General features: G+C 43.5%; 1 protein-coding gene across 1 annotated transcript in view; it reads left to right on the top strand.

The window, feature by feature from the left end:
• Positions 1 to 19,937, top strand: part of LOC136628702 (zinc finger protein 665-like) — a 46,762-nt gene extending 26,825 nt beyond the window's left edge. Inside the window, exons 5-13 of the mRNA XM_066604806.1 lie at positions 9,697 to 9,944; positions 10,410 to 10,468; positions 12,749 to 12,827; positions 13,478 to 13,540; positions 13,706 to 13,885; positions 13,965 to 14,088; positions 14,171 to 14,235; positions 15,887 to 15,974; positions 17,410 to 19,937. Of these exons, the coding sequence (XP_066460903.1) occupies positions 9,697 to 9,944; positions 10,410 to 10,468; positions 12,749 to 12,827; positions 13,478 to 13,540; positions 13,706 to 13,885; positions 13,965 to 14,088; positions 14,171 to 14,235; positions 15,887 to 15,974; positions 17,410 to 18,407 (1,904 nt within the window). The 3' untranslated portion in view covers positions 18,408 to 19,937. The remainder of the gene's footprint in view (positions 1 to 9,696; positions 9,945 to 10,409; positions 10,469 to 12,748; positions 12,828 to 13,477; positions 13,541 to 13,705; positions 13,886 to 13,964; positions 14,089 to 14,170; positions 14,236 to 15,886; positions 15,975 to 17,409) is intronic.
• Positions 19,938 to 20,237: the final 300 nt, after the last annotated feature.

Below are 20,237 nucleotides of genomic sequence, written 5' to 3'. Positions count from 1 at the left end.
TCTATGTGTATATACTGAGGAGAATCTACCTCACCTCTGTGTGTATATACTGAGGAGAATCTACCTCACCTCTATGTGTATATACTGAGGAAAATCTACCTCACCTCTGTGTGTATATACTGAGGAGAATCCACCTCACCTCTATGTGTATATACTGAGGAGAATCCACCTCACCTCTGTGTGTATATACTGAGGAGAATCTACCTCACCTCTATGTGTATATACTGAGGAAAATCTACCTCACCACTGTGTGTATATACTGAGGAGAATCTACCTCCCCTCTATGTGTATATACTGAGGAGAATCTACCTCACCTCTATGTGTATATACTGAGGAGAATCTACCTCACCTCTATGTGTATATACTGAGGAGAATAAACCTCACCTCTGTGTGTATATACTGAGGAGAATCTACCTCACCTCTATGTGTATATACTGAGGAGAATCTACCTCACCTCTATGTGTATATACTGAGGAGAATCTACCTCACCTCTATGTGTATATACTGAGGAGAATCTACCTCACCTCTATGTGTATATACTGAGGAGAATCTACCTCACCTCTATGTGTATATACTGAGGAGAATCTACCTCACCTCTGTGTGTATATACTGAGGAGAATCTACCTCACCTCTATGTGTATATACTGAGGAAAATCTACCTCACCTCTGTGTGTATATACTGAGGAGAATCCACCTCACCTCTATGTGTATATACTGAGGAGAATCCACCTCACCTCTGTGTGTATATACTGAGGAGAATCTACCTCACCTCTATGTGTATATACTGAGGAAAATCTACCTCACCACTGTGTGTATATACTGAGGAGAATCTACCTCCCCTCTATGTGTATATACTGAGGAGAATCTACCTCACCTCTATGTGTATATACTGAGGAGAATCTACCTCACCTCTATGTGTATATACTGAGGAGAATAAACCTCACCTCTGTGTGTATATACTGAGGAGAATCTACCTCACCCCTGTGTGTATATACTGAGGAGAATCTACCTCACCTCTATATGTATATACTGAGGAGAATCTACCTACCCTCTGTGTGTATATACTGAGGAGAATCTACCTCACCTCTATGTGTATATACTGAGGAGAATCTACCTCACCTCTATGTGTATATACTGAGGAGAATCTACCTCACCCATGTGTGTATATACTGAGGAGAATCTACCTCACCTCTATATGTATATACTGAGGAGAATCTACCTACCCTCTGTGAGTATATACTGAGGAGAATCTACCTCACCTCTATGTGTCTATACTGAGGAGAATCTACCTCACCTCTATGTGTATATACTGAGGAGAATCTACCTCACCCCTGTGTGTATATACTGAGGAGAATCTACCTCACCTCCATATGTATATACTGAGGAGAATCTACCTACCCTCTGTGTGTATATACTGAGGAGAATCTACCTCACCTCTATGTGTATATACTGAGGAGAATCTACCTCACCTCTATGTGTATATACTGAGGAGAATCTACCTCACCTCTGTGTGTATATACTGAGGAGAATCTACCTCACCTCTATGTGTATATACTGAGGAGAATCTTCCTCACCTCTATGTGTATATACTGAGGAGAATCTACCTCACCTCGATGTGTATATACTGAGGAGAATCTACCTCACCTCTATGTGTATATACTGAGGAGAATCTACCTCACGTCTATGTGTATATACTGAGGAGAGTCCACCTCACCTCTATGTGTATATACTGAGGAGAATCTACCTCACCTCGATGTGTATATACTGAGGAGAATCTACCTCACCTCTATGTGTATATACTGAGGAGAATCTACCTCACGTCTATGTGTATATACTGAGGAGAGTCCACCTCACCTCTGTGTGTATATACTGAGGAGAATCTACCTCCCCTCTGTGTGTATATACTGAGGAGAATCTACCTCACCCCTATGTGTATATACTGAGGAGAATCTACCTCACCTCTGTGTGTGTATATACTGAGGAGAATCTACCTCACCTCTGTGTGTATATGCTAAGGAGAATCTACCTCACCTCTGTGTGTATATACTGAGGAGAATCTACCTCCCCTCTGTGTGTATATACTGAGGAGAATCTACCTCACCTCTGTGTGTATATACTGAGGAGAATCTACCTCACCTCTGTGTGTATATACTGAGGAGAATCTACCTCACCTCTATGTGTATATACTGAGGAGAATCTACCTCACCTCTATGTGTATATATACTGAGGAGAATCTACCTCACCTCTATGTGTATATACTGAGGAGAGTCCACCTCACCTCTGTGTATATATACTGAGGAGAATCTACCTCCCCTCTGTGTGTATATACTGAGGAGAATCTACCTCACACCTATGTGTATATACTGAGGAGAATCTACCTCACCTCTGTGCATATACTGAGGAGAATCTATCTCACCTCTATGTGTATATACTGAGGAGAATCTACCTCCCCTCTATGTGTATACACTGAGGAGAATCTACCTCACCTCCATGTGTATATACTGAGGAGAATCTACCTCACCTCTATTTGTATATACTGAGGAGAATCTACCTCACCTCTATGTGTATATACTGAGGAGAATCTGCCTCACCTTTATGTGTATATACTGAGGAGAATCTACCTCACCTCTATGTGTATATACTGAGGAGAATCTACCTACCCTCTGTGTGTATATACTGAGGAGAATCTACCTCCCGTCTATGTGTATATACTGAGGAGAATCTACCTCACCTCTATGTGTATATACTGAGGAGAATCTACCTACCCTCTGTGTGTATATACTGAGGAGAATCTACCTCACCTCTATGTGTATACACTGAGGAGAATCTACCTCACCTTTATGTGTATACACTGAGGAGAATCTACCTCACCTTTATGTGTATATACTGAGGAGAATCTACCTCACCTCTATGTGTATATACTGAGGAGAATCTACCTCACCTTTATGTGTATATACTGAGGAGAATCTACCTCACCTCTATGTGTATATACTGAGGAGAATCTACCTCACCTCTATGTGTAGATACTGAGGAGAATCTACCTCACCTCTATGTGTAGATACTGAGGAGAATCTACCTCACCTCTATGTGTAGATACTGAGGAGAATCTACCTCACCTCTATGTGTATACACTGAGGAGAATCTACCTCACCTCTATGTGTATACACTGAGGAGAATTTACCTCACCTCTATGTGTATACACTGAGGAGAATCTACCTCACCTCTATGTGTATACACTGAGGAGAATCTACCTCACCTCTATGTGTATACACTGAGGAGAATCTACCTCACCTCTGTGTGTATATACTGAGGAGAATCTACCTCACCTCTGTGTGTGTATATACTGAGGAGAATCTACCTCACCTCTGTGTGTATATACTGAGGAGAATCTACCTCACCTCTGTGTGTATATACTGTGGAGAATCTACCTCACCTCTATGTGTATATACTGAGGAGAATCTACCGCACCTCTCTGTGTATATACTGAGGAGAATCTACCTCACCTCTATGTGTATATACTGATGAGAATCTACCTCACCTCTCTGTGTATATACTGAGGAGAATCTACCTCACCTCTATACTGAGGAGAATCTATCTCAGTATATACTGAGGAGAATCTATCTCACTGCTATGTGTATATACTGATGAGAATCTACCTCACCTCTATGTGTATATACTGAGGAGAATCTACCTCACCTCCGTGTATATACTGAGGAACATTTACCTCACCTTTGTGTATATATACTGAGGAGAATCTACCTCACCTCTCTCTGTATATACTGAGGAGAATCTACCTCACCTCTCTGTGTATATACTGAGGAGAATTTACCTCACCTCTCTGTGTATATACTGAGGAGAATCTACCTCACCTCTCTGTGTATATACTGAGGAGAATCTACCTCACCTCTATGTGTATATACTGAGGAGAATGTACCTCACCTTTATGTGTATATACTGAGGAGAATCTACCTCACCTCTCTGTGTATATACTGAGGAGAATCTACCTCACTGCTATGTGTATTACCTGATGAGAATCTACCTCACTTCTATGTGTATCCTGAGGAGAATCTACCTCCCCTTCGTGTGTATATACTGAGGAGAATCTACCTCACCTCCATGTGTACATACTGAGGAGAATCTACCTCACCTCTATGTGTATATACTGAGGAGAATCTACCTCACATCTATGTGTATATACTGAGGAGAATCTACCTCACCTCTGTGTGTATATACTGAGGAGAATCTACCTCACCTCTGTGTGTATATACTGAGGAGAATCTACCTCACCTCTATGTGTATATACTGAGGAGAATCTACCTCACCTCTCTGTGTATATATACTGAGGAGAGTCTACATCACCTCTATGTGTATAAACTAAGGAGAATCTACCTCACCTCTCTGTGTATATACTGAGGAGAATCTACCTCACCTCTCTGTGTATATACTGAGGAGAATCTACCTCACCTCTCTGTGTATATACTGAGGAGAATCTACCTCACCTCTATGTGTATATACTGAGGAGAATCTACCTCACCTCTATGTGTATATACTGAGGAGAATCTACCTCACCTCTATGTGTATATACTGAGGAGAATTTACCTCACCTCTATGTGTATATACTGAGGAGAATCTACCTCACCTCTGTGTGTATTTACTGAATAGAATTTACCTCTCTTCTCTGTGTCTGTATACTGATGAGAATCTTCCCCACACCTCTATCTGTATACTGATGAGAATCTTCCCCACACCTCTATCTATATACTGAGGAGAATCTACCTCACCTCTGTGCATGTATACTGAGGAGAATCTACCTCACCTCTGTGTATATATACTGAGGAGAATCTACCTGACTTCTCTCTGTATATACTTAGGAGAATCTACCTCACCTCTATGTGTATATACTGAGGAGAATCTACCTCACCTCTGTGTGTGTATATACTGATGAGAATCTTCCCCACACCTCTATCTGTATACTGAGGAGAATCTACCTCACCTCTGTGCATGTATACTGAGGAGAATCTACCTCACCTCTGTGTATATATACTGAGGAGAATCTACCTCACCTCTGTGCATGTATACTGAGGAGAATCTACCTCACATCTGTGTATATATACTGAGGAGAATCTACCTGACTTCTCTCTGTATATACTTAGGAGAATCTACCTCACCTCTATGTGTATATACTGATGAGAATCTACCTCACCTCTATGTGTATATACTGAGGAGAATCTACCTCACCTCTACATGTATATACTGAGGAGAATTTAGCACACCTCTATGTGTATATACTGAGGAGAATCTACCTCACCTCTCTGTGTATATACTGAGGAGAAATTACCTCACCTCAGTATTAGTGATTCTTGACGCCACTGGAAGCTAGGGGTTTGACAGGAGGAACAATCCTGTTAAACCTGTTTCTCCCGATTGGCTCAAGGCTGGAAGGTACTTTATTTTCAGTTTCATCCTGTAGCCTCCTGTCAGCAGTTCCCGTACTCTCTGTGTGCTTCACCGCTTGCTGCAGCACAGTGCAGGGATGGCGACGGGCAAGCGGCTCTTGCACCCCTGCACCGCTTCCTCAGTGTCCACCGCTGCCCTGAAGACTCCGCGTCCCCCTCCCTCTCTTCCTCAATGACAGTCAGGACGGCAGCTCACCCACTCCCTAGGACGCTGCACAGTGAAGTGAGGGCCACAGGGAAGCAGCTCTGCCTTCCCTGCCGCTCCCTGACTGTCCGCCGCTGGCCTGCAGTCTCCGCATCCCTCTGGCTCGCTCCCTTAGTGAGAGTCAGGGACACACTTCTCCACTCCCTGTGTCTTGTCGGCCGCTGCAGAGTGAAGGGAGGCCGACGGGGAAGCCGTCCCTGCCGCTCCCTCTGTGTCTGACACTGGCCTCTGCCTTCCTCTCCCTCCGTTACTCAGTGTGAGGCAGCGCAGGATTGTTGTGGCGGCTGCCGCCGCTGCTGACGATACCGCCAATGGTCCACTGAAGTCCAGCGCCAATGTTGAGTGCAGGGAGGCTGACGGGGAGGCGGCTCTGTCGCTGCTGCCCCCGCTACTCACTTTGTGTCCCCCAACGTTGCAGAATGTTGAAAGGGAAATCCGCTGTGCTGCCGCTTCCTGACTATCCGGATATGCAGGGCACTCCCAACGCCAGTAGCAAGTGCCAGAACCTGAGCGATGGGAGTGGCAAGGAATGTCAAAAACACTGTATCTTGTCGCCAACCACTCTTCCAGTGGCGTCAAGAAACACTAATACCCCTCACCTCTATGTGCATATACTGAGTGAAATCTACCTCACCACTATGTGTATATACTGAGGAGAATCTACCTCACCTCTGTATATTTACTGAGGACAATCTACCGCACCTCTTTGTCTATATACTGCGAATATGTGCTGACAGGTTGTAAAGTACATAAGGAAGCGGGCATGGACTACAGGTAGGGAGCATCCTTTATGGCTAGGAAAGGGCTGCAACCTCGAATCTGTGGTTACATTTCAATAAAATGGGGTATTACCTTTAAAGGGGTTGTCCCGCGGCAGCAAGTGGGGTTAGTACACTTCTGTATGGCCATATTAATGCACTTTGTAATGTACATCGTGCATTAAATATGAGCCATACAGAAGTTATACAAACCTCCTCCGGTGCTGGCGTCCCCGTCTCCATGGCGCCGACTAAAGCTGCCTTCTCCTTCCATTAGACGCGCTTGTGCTGCCGGTCTTCTGCTCTGTTGAATGGGGCCGCTCCGGCATATGTCTACTGCGCATGCGCAGACCCGCTCTCCGGCCATACAGAAGTGTATAACCCCACTTGCTGCCGCGGGACAACCCCTTTAAGGGTAAAAAGTGAGGAGAGTGGGCGGGTGGCACATTCTGCAGACGGACATCTGTGCATGCAGTCTGTGAAGAATCTAACGCTCCTCTATGTGTATATTTTATTCCTAGGTTTCTCTGAAGTAACCATGACGTCATGAAAATATTCAGTGTGAACAACAGATAAACACTGGTACTAAATTAGGTCGGTCGAAGCCGTGTATATCGGCTAGTGCAGGTATATAATCTTCCATCCCCTTATACAATCTGTAATTCTGTAAGCCTAATGTAAAAATAAATCTCGTTTGTATAGCGCCAGCTTATTCCTCGGTGCTTTCAGGCAATTTATTTATTACCCCCCCCAGCAGGCTGGGTACTCATTTTACCGACCTCGAGAGGATTAGTCAACCTGAACCATGCAGGATTTGAAGCCTCAACCTTCAGGTCATGAGTGCTTAGTTTCTGCTGCCTTAAACAAAAAAACACCCAGATCTGCAGCTCATCAGCATCGGAGTAAGGGCATCAGAACTCCAGTTCCCCCTTACCATGGGAGGTCTGGGCGATGTGTCTGCAAAACAAACACTTAGGTTATTCTCATATGGGCGATCGCGATATCGCTGCAAGCAAATAGTCAGAAAAATTACAGTTTTGTTCAGGGGATTTTTGAGCGCCAGCGATGCTTTTTCTTGTGAAAACTCACACATCACTGCCGCCTGCGATTGAATGGGAGTTTCAATGTTTTAATGTTAAAAATGCATTGCATTGCACGAAAATTGCAAGTTCCTGCATTGTGATGCGATGAGAATGAGGCTCCATAGGGAAACAAGGGCTACAAAAAATTGCACAATGCAGAAAGATGGGGCATGCTGCGATTTTTGAAATTTCGCAACATCGCATACCGTATATACCGGCGTATAAGGCGACGGGGCGTATAAGACGACCCCCCAACTGTCACCTTATACGCCGGTATTCAGTGGAGAAAAAAAAAAAAAAATTCATTACTCACCTGCCCCGGTGTTCTGTCGCGCTCCGGCAGGATGTCGCTCGCTCCGGCAGGCTGTCGCTCGCTCCTCGTCCCCGGAGCAGCATAGCTTTCTGAATGCGGGGCTTGAAATCCCCGCTTCCAGAAAGCTAATACACACGCCGGCAGCCATGACAGCATTGAATGGCTGTGATTGGCTGAAGGCGCACGTGTTAGCAATCACACTATTCAATGATGTCATTGAATAGTGTGATTGGCTGAAGCCACGTGCGCTTTAGCCAATCACAGCCATTCAATGATGTCATGGCTGCCGGCGTGTGTATTAGCTTTCTGGAAGCGGGGATTTCAAGCCCCGCATTCAGAAAGCTATGCTGCGCCGGGGACGAGGAGCGAGCGACAGCCTGCCGGAGCGAGCGACATCCTGCCGGAGCGCGACAGAACACCGGGGCAGGTGAGTAATGAATTTTTTTTTTTTACACTTTTTTTTTTTTTGAATTACCGGCGTATAAGACGACCCCCGACTGCAGAGCAGATTTTTCGGGGTTCAAAAGTCGTCTTATACGCCGGTATATACGGTAAGTAAAAACATTGCAAATAGAAATCAAACCATTGAAAAGCATAGGCTTCATAATTCTGCATTTTTACACTCGCATTGCAAGAAGATTGCGCAATTTTATCGCCCCTAAAATATTGCAGAATATGGTATAAGCGATCAAAGAATAAAGAGTTCAAGTTCTCTCTCTATTTCCGCCTCTCTCTCCTCTCAGAGCTAGCAATAGAATACATATTCTGGCTTCTCAATGTATTCTGCTCGCTAGTTCTAAGCAATGATAGTTATATATGGGTGATGGACCACAGCCAGCCATTGACTTTAATGCAGGCCGTGCGCTAAAATACAACAAGCTGCAAATTTTTCTTCAACTCACAGAATATCCAATTCATACCTGTAAGTGTGAGGGAAAATTTGAAAATACGCGCCTTTCAATGCCCGCTTTTTATCACGGATCTTCCGCACAGACAGCGATCACGGAATCTGCATTTCCGTTCATGTGAAACCCTCCCTTTAGCGAAAGATGTTTTCTACTATTGTAAAAAAATATAGGATTCTAAAGCTTCAACCCCCCCCCCTTCCCTTTTCCCGTATTTAAAATAAAAAAATCTAAACAAAAAAACCCTAAAACATATTAGATACCACCAGCCATAAAAGTCCAATCTATGAAGGTAACATATTATTTATCCGGCATAGTTAACGTTGTCAGAAAAGGAAATTGCCAAAATTGCACTTTTTTGGTCTTCCTGTCTTCATAGAAAAATGGCATCAAAAAAGTCTTCAAAATGGTACCAATAGAAATAACAATTTGTTACATTAAAATGAGCCGTTGCTCAACCTCAGCGGGAAGATAAAAATGTCAGAAGATGGAAACCACTAGAGATGAGCTAGCACGCTCGGATACAGCAGTTACTCGAGCGAACATCACTCTTCTCGAGTAACTGCTTACTGGTCCGAGTGTGCTCGGGGGGGGGGAAACACGGGGGTTAGCAGGGGGGAGAATGAGAGAGATCTGATTGGATACGTCTGACGTCAAGACCGCCACCACTATCCCAGGTGGCAGGATCCCCTCAGAATGGGAATCTTCTGGCTCAGGGGCTCCAAAACTGGGGGATAAGGCATCAGCTCTAACATTCTTAGAACCTGGAATGTATGTAACTACAAAATTAAAGCGTGAAAAGAACAAAGCCCACCAGGCCTGTCGCACGTTTAGCAGACTCTAAATATATCACATTTTTATGATCAGTAAATACTGTAACTTGATGCTTACCCCCTCCAGAAAATGTCTCAACTCCTCAAACGCCCATTTGATAACCAATAATTCTCTATTGCCAATATCATAGTTTCTCTCTGCAGGACCAAACTTCCTGGAAAAGAAGGCACATGGTTGCAACTTGGCCAGGGAGGCGGAACCCTGCGACAAAACCGCCCCCACACCATGTTCAGACGCATCTACCTCCACCACAAAGGGCAAGTTAAGATCGGGTTGTACCAGTACAGGAGCTGACGAGAATGCCTTCTTCAAACTTATAAAAGCCTCAATTGCCTCAGGTGACCAGTTAACCAAATCAGCGCCCTTCTTGGTTATGTCCATCAACAGTTTGGCGACTACAGAAAAGTTCCTGATAAACTTACGATAAAAATTTGCGAAACCAAGAAAGCGCTGAAGTACCTTTAAGACTGGTCGGTTGGCACCATTCGGTTATGGCACGAACCTTATCAGAATCCATCTGTATGGCGGAAGGAGTTATCACATAACCCAAAAACGACACCTTCTGCACCCCGAACTGACATTTCTCCAATTTGGCAAACCATTTATTGTCTCGTAGGCGCGAAAGCACAACATGTAAATGACTCACATGAGATTCCCAATCAGGAGAGAAAATTAATATGTCATCCAAATAAACCACCATGAAGACCCCAGAGATATTGTGAAAACTGGTATTCATGAAGCCCTGAAAAACGGCCGGAGCATTGCATAATCTAAACGGTATTACTAAAAATTCAAAATGTCCAAACGGGTTATTAAATGCGGTCTTCCATTCATCCGCTTCACGAATTCTAATCAGGTTGTAGGCTCCCCCGAGATCGAGCTTGGAAAACCAGCAAGCCCCCACAACCTGATTGAGTAAATCGGGGATCAATGGCAGCGAGTATTGATTTTTTTACAGTAATCATATTTAACGCTCAATAATCAATGCAAGGCCAGAGACTGCCATCCTTCTCCATGAAGAACAGACTGGCCCCAGCAGGGGACTCAGAATGACGTATATGGCCCTGGGCCAAACTCTCGGTTACATACTCCTTCAAAGTCTCATGCTCTGGCGCTGTAACATTGTAAATACCCCCCTTAGGGATCTTACTTCCAGGGAGGAGATCAATATTGCAATCCCACTCCCTGTGAGGGGGTAAGGCTTCCGAAAGCTGTTTGGAAAATACATCTGCGAATTCTTCTAAATAATTAGGTAGGTCGGCCACCTCACAACCAGAGGAATGCAACTGGACAGTTGTCAAATGGTCCTTGCATCCCATACCCCACTGTATGAACTTGGAAGTGGCCCAATCAGCAACAGGGTTATGTAGTTGCAACCACGCTAACCCCAACACGACATCAACCGATAGGCCTTCCATCACCAAAAAATTACAGATCTCTGAATATAAAACTCCCACCGAAAACCTGAGTTCCAGTGTAACCTTCTTTATCAACCCTGCCGCCAGCGGGGTGGCATCAATTTCAGAGACCTGTAAATTGGAATTTAAATCTCGCAACTCTGACGCTATAGACAAACTCGAAATTCACAAAATTAACTGCCACCCCCGAGTCGACAAAGCGTGACGAGAAATGAGGCAGGAACCTAACAGAATGGAGCAAGGGAGAAGCAACTTGGAAAAATCAGGAAGTACCTGAGCTCCTAGGCGATCCTTTCGGAGATCGCCTAGGAGCAGAAGTTTTCCAGCTGACATCTCAGGTCACAGGTGGTGAGAAGATGTCCAGGGTCCCCGCAGTAGAAGCACAACCTGTTTCTTTGTCGGAAGGCCCGGCGCTCCGGTGCTGCCATGTATCCTAGTTCCATCTTCTCAAACTGGTTGCCGGAAGAACTGGGGAGCTGCTCTTTACAGGCCGCGGTGAGGTTCTCTGTTCTGGTGACCCTTCTAGCCCTCAGGCGCCGGTCAGCCCGTAAAGCTAACGTCATTGCCGTCTCTAACGTCTTAGTCTCCGGGTGACCCAACAGAAAGTCTTTCACTGACCCAGAGAGTCCGGTCAGAAAGAGGTCCTTTAAGGCCCAATCGTTACACCCTGAGTCTACACAAAACTGTCGGAATTGTGAACAAAACCCCCCGGCCGTCCTCTTACCCTGACGCAGGCTCAATAATTTAGAAACCGCATAACCTGCACGATCAGGCTCATCGTATATCTGACCTAAGGTGGAGAAAAAGGCATCCACCGACTGACGAGAAGGGGAATCTGATGGTAATGAAAAAGCTCAATTCTGTGGGTCCCCTCTTAGTCTGGAAATCACAATTCCAACCCTCTGATGTTCTGACCCAGAGGAATGTGGGCACAAACTAAAATATAGTTTACAACCATCACGGAACGCAAACAATGCCTTACGGTCACCGGAAAAAAGTCAAGTAAAGTCGCCTTAGGTGCACAAATGGGTATGGGCCCTTGTGATACCATTTCTGAAGACCCCGCGACCGTCTGTTCCTGGTGCAGGAGACAAGCCGACAAGTCCTGTACCACCTCAGTCAAATTCTGGACCTGATTTATGACTGCTGTAACAGCCTCCATAATGGGCAGATACTCGGGGTTCACCTTTAGCCCCGGATCTTTGTATGGCCAGTGTTTCTGTCGGGGTCGGTTAGGAATGAAAGACTGGAAGTCCCTAACAACCAACCCTCTCCCATGTCCAACCAACTGGGCGGCGGTCCCTACTCTGCACTGATGAGGGCCCCAGGACAAGGACAATAGAGACCAACTAACCAGAGAGACAAATGTATCAATAACAGCAGACTGGAGCACCTAGTAACCAACAAAGAACAGACTGTAATGCAAGTCAGACAAAACCGGGTCAGCAGAATGGGAGAGAAACCTGAGCAGGTGTTAGCTGGAGAACAAGCAAACACTGGCAGGAAATGACAGTGTCTGTGGAGCTAAATGCCAAAAGCTCTGCCTAGGTCGGGGCGGGACTTGGTGACACGCTGTAGTCAGGGCATCACAAACCTCTATCAGGTTCCTGTAATATCTCTTTAAATGTTCCCTCTTATTCTCTCCAGTAATTGTATTGTTTTCCATAGCATTTTGTGTGGTTTTTATATTGTCTCATTTTCTTTCCATTCAGTTCCTAGAATACTGGATCCTAGGATATCTTCTAGACAAGAGAATTATCCTCGATGACCCATAAAGGATGGAGAAGGACAGGAACAAGATGGCGAAGAGTATATTAAATCTTACCCTAGAGATACTCTTACAGCTTACTGGAGAGGTGAGAGATTCTGATGTCACATTATATCATTCTTATCTATGGTAACAGATGATGTCACTGGAGCTGTGAGAGATTCTGATGATGTCACATTACAGTATTCTTATCTATGGTAACAACAGATGATGTCACTGGAGAGGAGAGAGATTCTGATGATGTCACATTACATCATTCTTATCTATGGTAACAACAGATGATGTCACTGGAGCGGTGAGAGATTCTGATGATGTCACATTACATCCTTCTTATTTATGGTGATAACAGATGATGTCACTGGAGAGGGGAGAGATTCTGATGATGTCACATTACATCATTCTTATCTATGGTAATAACAGATGATGTCACTGAAGAGGGGGTAGATTCTGGAAATCACTGTAGTGATATTTATTATAGGGAATCTGTCATTAATATTTTGTCATAAACTAATCCTAGCCATAGGTTGGTAATATGACTAACTTTAACCATCTTCTCACCACTCACGCTGTACACAAATTACCCACAAGCAGTCCAATGATCAATCTGCTACTTTGGACAGATCTGGTCTTGCCCCCATTCATTGCACTGAAATCTCAACCTTTACATGATTATTGACGTCTCCAGCTTGGTTGGGGGGCATTGTGCATTCCATAAGCAGTATGTGCCTTACTCTCCAGACCATGAGTGTGTGCATGATGTTAATTATCATGGAAGGGACAGAGGTCAGCCAGTCCGGGGAGGTAAAATGTACGCAGCACATGCCGATGGAAAACAGAATTCTGGGGAAATGTTACTCTGTCTGGAAAACGAGTGATAAATACACTTATATCCCAATGGATGGCTTGGATTAGTATATACAGTAAAATATTGGTGAGAGGTTCTCTTTAATGTCTCCCCATATACAGGATTACACAGTAGTGAAGAAGACCTCTAGTGATGGCTGTCCAGCCCCTGTGTGTGATGGATGGGGAAGACCCCTGAGCCCAATCACGGGGCCCCAACCTCAACCCCTGATACATGAGGACATCAATGTACAGAAGATTCTAGAACTCACCAACAAGATGATTGAGCTGCTGACTGGAGAGGTGACGCAGGGAATGCTGGGACATTATACAGTAACAGCACTGGAGGCTTCTGGGTGATGACTGTATATTGTGTTGTCAGGTTCCTATAAGGTGTCAGGATGTCGCTGTCTATTTCTCTATGGAGGAGTGGGAGTATTTAGAGGGACACAAGGATCTGTACAAGGAGGCCATGATGGAGACCCGCCAGCCGCTCCCATCACCAGGTAATAGACAGGACTAAATCCACGGGGACTTTATTATCTGTATATAAAGAATGACTTCAGTGTCCGTCTGTGTTTCCTGCAGTTCCATCCAGTAAGAGAAGAACCCCAGAGAGATGTCCCCGTCCTCTTCTTCCACAGGACCATCAGGTAGATGGAGATGTCCCTCTGATCTGTAGAAGGCTGTGAAGCTCTTGTCTTCAGTCTTATTAGATGTCTTCTCCTTGTGTGATGAGGCCGGTGGAGATGGCAGGATTACCGCTGACCAGAGACATTACATCTTGTCTGGATCTTCTTTCAGTGTTCTGGCAGTGGAGACTGCTGGTGGGAATAAGGAGCCAACAGGTTGGATTTAGTTCTATCTGCTCCTTTATTTCCCTGAGACAAGCAGCGGATGTGTCTGGTAGACGCTGTTATCCTTCACATTGTCTCAGTGGAGGAGATCTAGCCATGTAGAACTTACACGTGTACATGTATGGTGGATATACCACCTCTGCAACATTTTGCCTGTGCAACTACAAGTAGGGTTGCCACCTTTGTCACGTAAAAATACTGGCCATGGTAAAAAAGGGGGCGTAGCTTATCACAGCATTTTTTTCCCTCTTTTATCTCTTGGATCCCGTCCACCGGCTGTGCGGGATCCAGGCCAGTGTGTTCTCACAAGTAGATGACGTTTAGTGTGATTCACACATCATCTACTCGCGAGTACACGCTGCAGACGCTCGCATCGCATACAATCTACACATATATAATTATATACATGAGATACCCAGGTTACCCCAGCATGGTCTATATCACTATATTTAGGAGAAATACCTCCCCTGTATATAGTGATGCTGATGTAGCCTGAATTTGTCCTGTATGTAATTATATGTACAGCTAGTATAATGTATACCACCTAAACATACAAGATTACATGAAGTACATGGTACATACCAGCGCTAGAGGGCAGGGCAGGCTCTGAAAATACCAGCCTGTAATAGGGACGGTAAAAAAAAATGCTGGCACCGGCCTGACAGGAAAAATACCGGCTGGGTGGTAACCCTATACCAAAAGAGCGCAAACTTTCCAGACCCTCACTCCTGAATCTCCAGCAGTACAATCAGAACTATTTCAGAGGAGAAGGAGTGAGGTTATGCCATGTACAATGATAACAAAGCATCAGAATAAGGCAAGAAGATAGTTGTGATGCTGCTATTAAAGGCTCAGCAGAAGGAGCGGTAGAATCCAGGGGCTACACAGGGCACTATTACTTTGTGAGGGGCAGAAAGTGGGTGCTATTACTTTGTGGGCTGCACTGAGGGAGGATGTAAAGTTTGCAGAGACAATTCATGGCTAAAAGCGATCTTCATGGTAGTCCGGGCCCGGATAAGACAAACAAAAATGGAAGAATGTATTCAGAGAAGATGGAATCACTGGAGGTAACTGCACTGTAAGTACTTTTCTATGTAGAACTAGTATCTGACTATCATCTGGTGACTTGGTTATTTAGCAGTACACTAGAGCTAAGCTGCTATATCTAACAACTAAAGCCCTCCGGACCTATAAATTGTCTTACAGTTTGTGTGTTTGTGGGGGGCAGGTGTCCCTCTGCATGTCCATGAGGTTCATTGAGCCATTGTCTAATATCTATGTCCAGCTTCTAGACCTGCAGCTATGTGGCTCAGATAACTACTCCTGTCAGGCCATTTATGGTCATCATGATGATTAATGATCTTTTCTCGTCAAATAAAACATTCCACACGACTTCTCCAACCGGCTGCTGACTTCTACAATATTTGTCTCACAACTTTTGTATCAGGATGAAGATCTGACCAATATTAATACTACAGAGACAAATGTGAGGGGCGATCAGCGGTGTAAAGAGATTCCTACAGGTAACCGCCCAGGTGAGTAGTAACCACTGAATACAGCAGAGAACAGTCACTGATTCTCCTCGGTCACCGGCTGCAGATAGTTATGTAGATTTATAAGCTCTGGGATCTGTCCGTTTCTGTTGTATATTCCCATATTCAGCCAAATTACAAATTAAAAATCAATGAAAACCTGATACAATTGCAGGGATAACACATGATAAGACATGGACCAGATACAGAATACAGAATTTAGACACACATATAACAAAATGCGAATGGTGAAGACATGGTCCCAGATAACAGAACATGGATAAATAAGCTTGGATAACAAAATGCAGACTATGGAGATAGAGCAACAAGGGGATGCACTCGGGACGGGGATCCACAAAGAGGAGCCATCTTGTGACCAAATGAGGATTGAAGATTAAGGCCAAACATAAAACGCAGAAACATAGGCCCAGGTAACAGACTGCTGAATGCAGAGCTCTAGGCCCAAATAACGAAATCCAGAACATGGATGCTATGTTTGCCTTGAATGCAAAACGCACCACGTCTAGGACGAACGTGTTGCGGCAAAATGCCCCTAGAGGGAAAGGATGGTGTAACCAGCTAATGACGTCATATGACGGAGGAATAAAATAACAGAGCCCATAATAACAGAGTATGGTTTCAGCAAAATATTCCTACTTGACCAGAATCAGGCAGCTTTATTTATAGCCCCCACACATTGGGGTGTCACAATCTCATTGGACAGTTTTCAATCCAACATTGATTCGTCACTTTAGACATTAAATTGCACTGATTGGATGAATTCTAACTTTCTTGACAGAGTCCCAAGTGGCACAGTAAATGTTCTTAAAGTTCTTATCTTTTCTCAACATATATGTCCCTTCACATAGCTAAAACCGCATGGTCACATGGTTTATCTAGTACATTCCATGGCTCTAGTTGTCCTAAAGAAAACATCAGCGGCCTTTCACCTAGATTCCAACTTTGTGGCGTAGTATTTAATTTAAACATTACATAGATATATATTACTCAGTCCATAATTTTCCATAATCAAATGGCGTCCTTCAGAAACGCGAGACTGTGTTTGCAATCAAAACAAAAGTGAAGGGATAACCTCACCCTGACTTCTAGGAATAGCACTGCCAGAAAGTGAGGTAATCGCCTTAAAAAAGGCGGCCTCACGTCCCGTGCCTCGGCCACTAACTCTTACACCTAGCAGAAAGAAAATGCAAACCGACAACCAAAGCACCACTGCATTAAGGCAGAAATAAACAGCAAGAATATTACTCAGCTTTAGCAGCAAAACTCCAAAGAGCATAACCTCACTCCAACAGAGCTGATACAATCATCAGAAACTTAACTTATGACTTAAATAATGACCAATGCAATGTCATTGTACAAACAGGGCTTCAGAAACATTATCAAACAACAACAGTAAAATGAGTTTTATTCATGGCAGATAACCGTATCGGGAGCTCTGAGGAATGTCTGATATCTGCTGATTGTAAAGCAGAAGATTGTAATATAACACAAGATACAGATGAAGAACCTGCCATTATCTCAGATGTCTCCTCAGCCCTTCACAGCAAAGATCCATCATCTGATCCTCTTATACAGGTCCCATCTTCTGATTCATCACAGACTGAGAAGCAAAAGAAAAGTCACAGAAGGGGAGAACATCAGAGAACTCATACAGGGGAAAAGTCATATTCATGTTCAGAATGTGGGAAATGTTTTACTCAGAAATCAAATCTTGTTAGACATCAGAGAACTCACACAAAAGGGAAATTGTATTCATGTCCAGAATGTGGGAAATGTTTTTTAAGTAAATCAGATCTATCTAACCATCAGAAAATTCACAAAGGGGAGAAGCCATTTTCATGTTCAGAGTGTGGGAAATGCTTTTTACGTAAATCGAATCTATCTAGCCATCAGAGAATTCACACAGGGGAGAAGCCATATTCATGTTCAGAGTGTGGGAAATGTTTTACTCAGAAACCAAGTCTTGTTGTACATCAACGTCGTCACACAGGGACAGAGCCATATTCATGTTCAGAATGTGGGGAACGTTTTTGTGTGAAATCACATCTTGTCATACATCAGAGATTTCACACAGGGGAGAAACCATTTTCATGTTTAGAATGTGGGAGCCGTTTTACTGTGAAATCACATCTTGTCATACATCAGAGAATTCACACAGGGGAGAAGCCGTTTTCATGTTCAGAATGTGAGAAAGGTTTTAGAGTGAAATCAGATCTTGTTACACATCAGAGAACCCACACAGGAGAGAAGCCATTTCTATGTTTAAAATGTGGGAAATGTTTTAGAATGAAAGCAGATCTAGCTATTCATCACAGAACTCACACAGGAGAGAAGCCATTTTCATGTTCAGTATGTGGGAAAAGTTTTTCTCAGAAATCAACTCTTGTTAAGCATCAGAAAATTCATACAGTCTAAGTGTTTTAAAAGAGTATTCAGTTTAGGTGAAGTTATTCCCTATCTGTGGGATAGGGAATAACTAACTGTTGGTGAGGATCCTTCAACTGAGATCCCAACGATCTTAAGAATGGGGAATCTCATTTGCCCCACTTCCATTCACTTATAGCTGCACATGCTATAAAGCTGCATTACAATAGGGCTATTGCTCAGCTCTTTCAATCATAAAATGTATGCTGTAACTGAACATCATAGAAGTCAGACAATGGAGATTTCATATTCAGAATGTGGGATATGCTTTATTCAGAAATCACACCTAGTTGAACGTCATAGAAGTCACGCGGGAAAGAGAGTACTTCAAATGTGCAGAAAGTGAGAAATGTTCTTCTAGTAAATCAGATCTTGTTAGACATAATGAATTCACACAGGAGGCAACCCATTTTCATCTTGAGGTTGTATACACATGCGAGTTGTGCCTGAGATTCTCGGGTGTAACTGACAGCAGACGGACACCCTGCCCTGTGCTATCTGACAGGCAGGACACCACACATTTACATGTACTACTCTCAGCCAAGATTTGGAATGAATACAGCATACAATGACTTTTTAAAGTCCGACTATTGGTCGAGTGAAAAAAATTGCTACTGTGAATGAAGTCATTCAACGGTTTCTGTTCGTACACAAATTCCTTCCATCTTGGACAGAACTCACACAGGTATATTGCCGTGAGAATACAGGCTCACATCGTAGGAATGTTTTTCTCAGAAATCAATTCTTAGGCATGGCAGGACTCACACGGGAAAGTATTTTCTGTTTTTTTTTTACAAACTTGTTTTATTAACAGAAAGTACATGTTTACAATAGAAGTTACCATCAAAGTAAAGTGAGATGTCACGGAAGAGAAAGGGAAGCAATTCAGAGCACTAAATGTATAGAATTACCAATAAACGTCTGTAATCCAGAAAACAGCTAGAATCCAGATAACACATCTATCATTACGGATGAAGACAACATAAAGGGTCTTAATCAAATATACAAACTCTTATTATTCCGGCAAGATACAATAAAGTGACCTACAGCATTCACATGTAACATGAATAAGAGCGCTACTGGTCAGATCAGAGAGTATTATATAGCATCAGGCTGAGCAATTGTTCATATATCACAGAATCCAAGAAATTACACCCACTTGGAAGGAAGATATTTAGTCGTACAGCAAAGATTATTCATGAATCACAGAAATCACTGCTTTACATTATCAACGTGTAACATATTTTTTACTAAATAATTAAAAATATCCAGAAGAGAGCAAAGAAAATGTAGAAACAGACAGATATAAAAAGAGGAAGGCCTTAAAAAGGCCTGTCGTGGATTTCCTTTTGCGTCCAACGACTTACTCAATTAGGAATGTTTACACCCTTCCAGATTAATTATGAATTGATTATGCCCATAAGAAGATTTCACACTGACACAGGTTCAGCATGTATAAGCTTCCTCAATTCTGCTTTATTGGTGGGCGCGCAGCCTCTTTTAAAGAGCTTAACATATCTGCCCATCTGGGCAGGTCAAGGATTGCATAGATACAACGTATTGTTTAATTATTGGATAAGCATCTTGAAATTCTTCCATCCTCCGGTCATCTGCCATTAGCCATCATGTGGTAGCAGGACGAGATGAGTGGGTTGTCTTGGACCCACGTGTGGTTCCTCCGATATGATTGGATATTACAGCTTGAACTATTGATTGCATAAATTTCCCGTGTTATTTGCATAAGTTTCCAGTAAAACTGCTTGGGTTATTATTGCGGTAGCTGCTTCAGACTGCGGTTATTTATGTCTGATTTTATTTCTT

The sequence above is a fragment of the Eleutherodactylus coqui genome, chromosome 5, assembly GCF_035609145.1.
Source record: "Eleutherodactylus coqui strain aEleCoq1 chromosome 5, aEleCoq1.hap1, whole genome shotgun sequence".
NCBI classification, from domain to species: domain Eukaryota; kingdom Metazoa; phylum Chordata; class Amphibia; order Anura; family Eleutherodactylidae; genus Eleutherodactylus; species Eleutherodactylus coqui.
The sequence above is the reverse complement of the archived record's forward strand: the minus strand, read 5'-3'. Positions and strand labels throughout refer to the sequence as shown.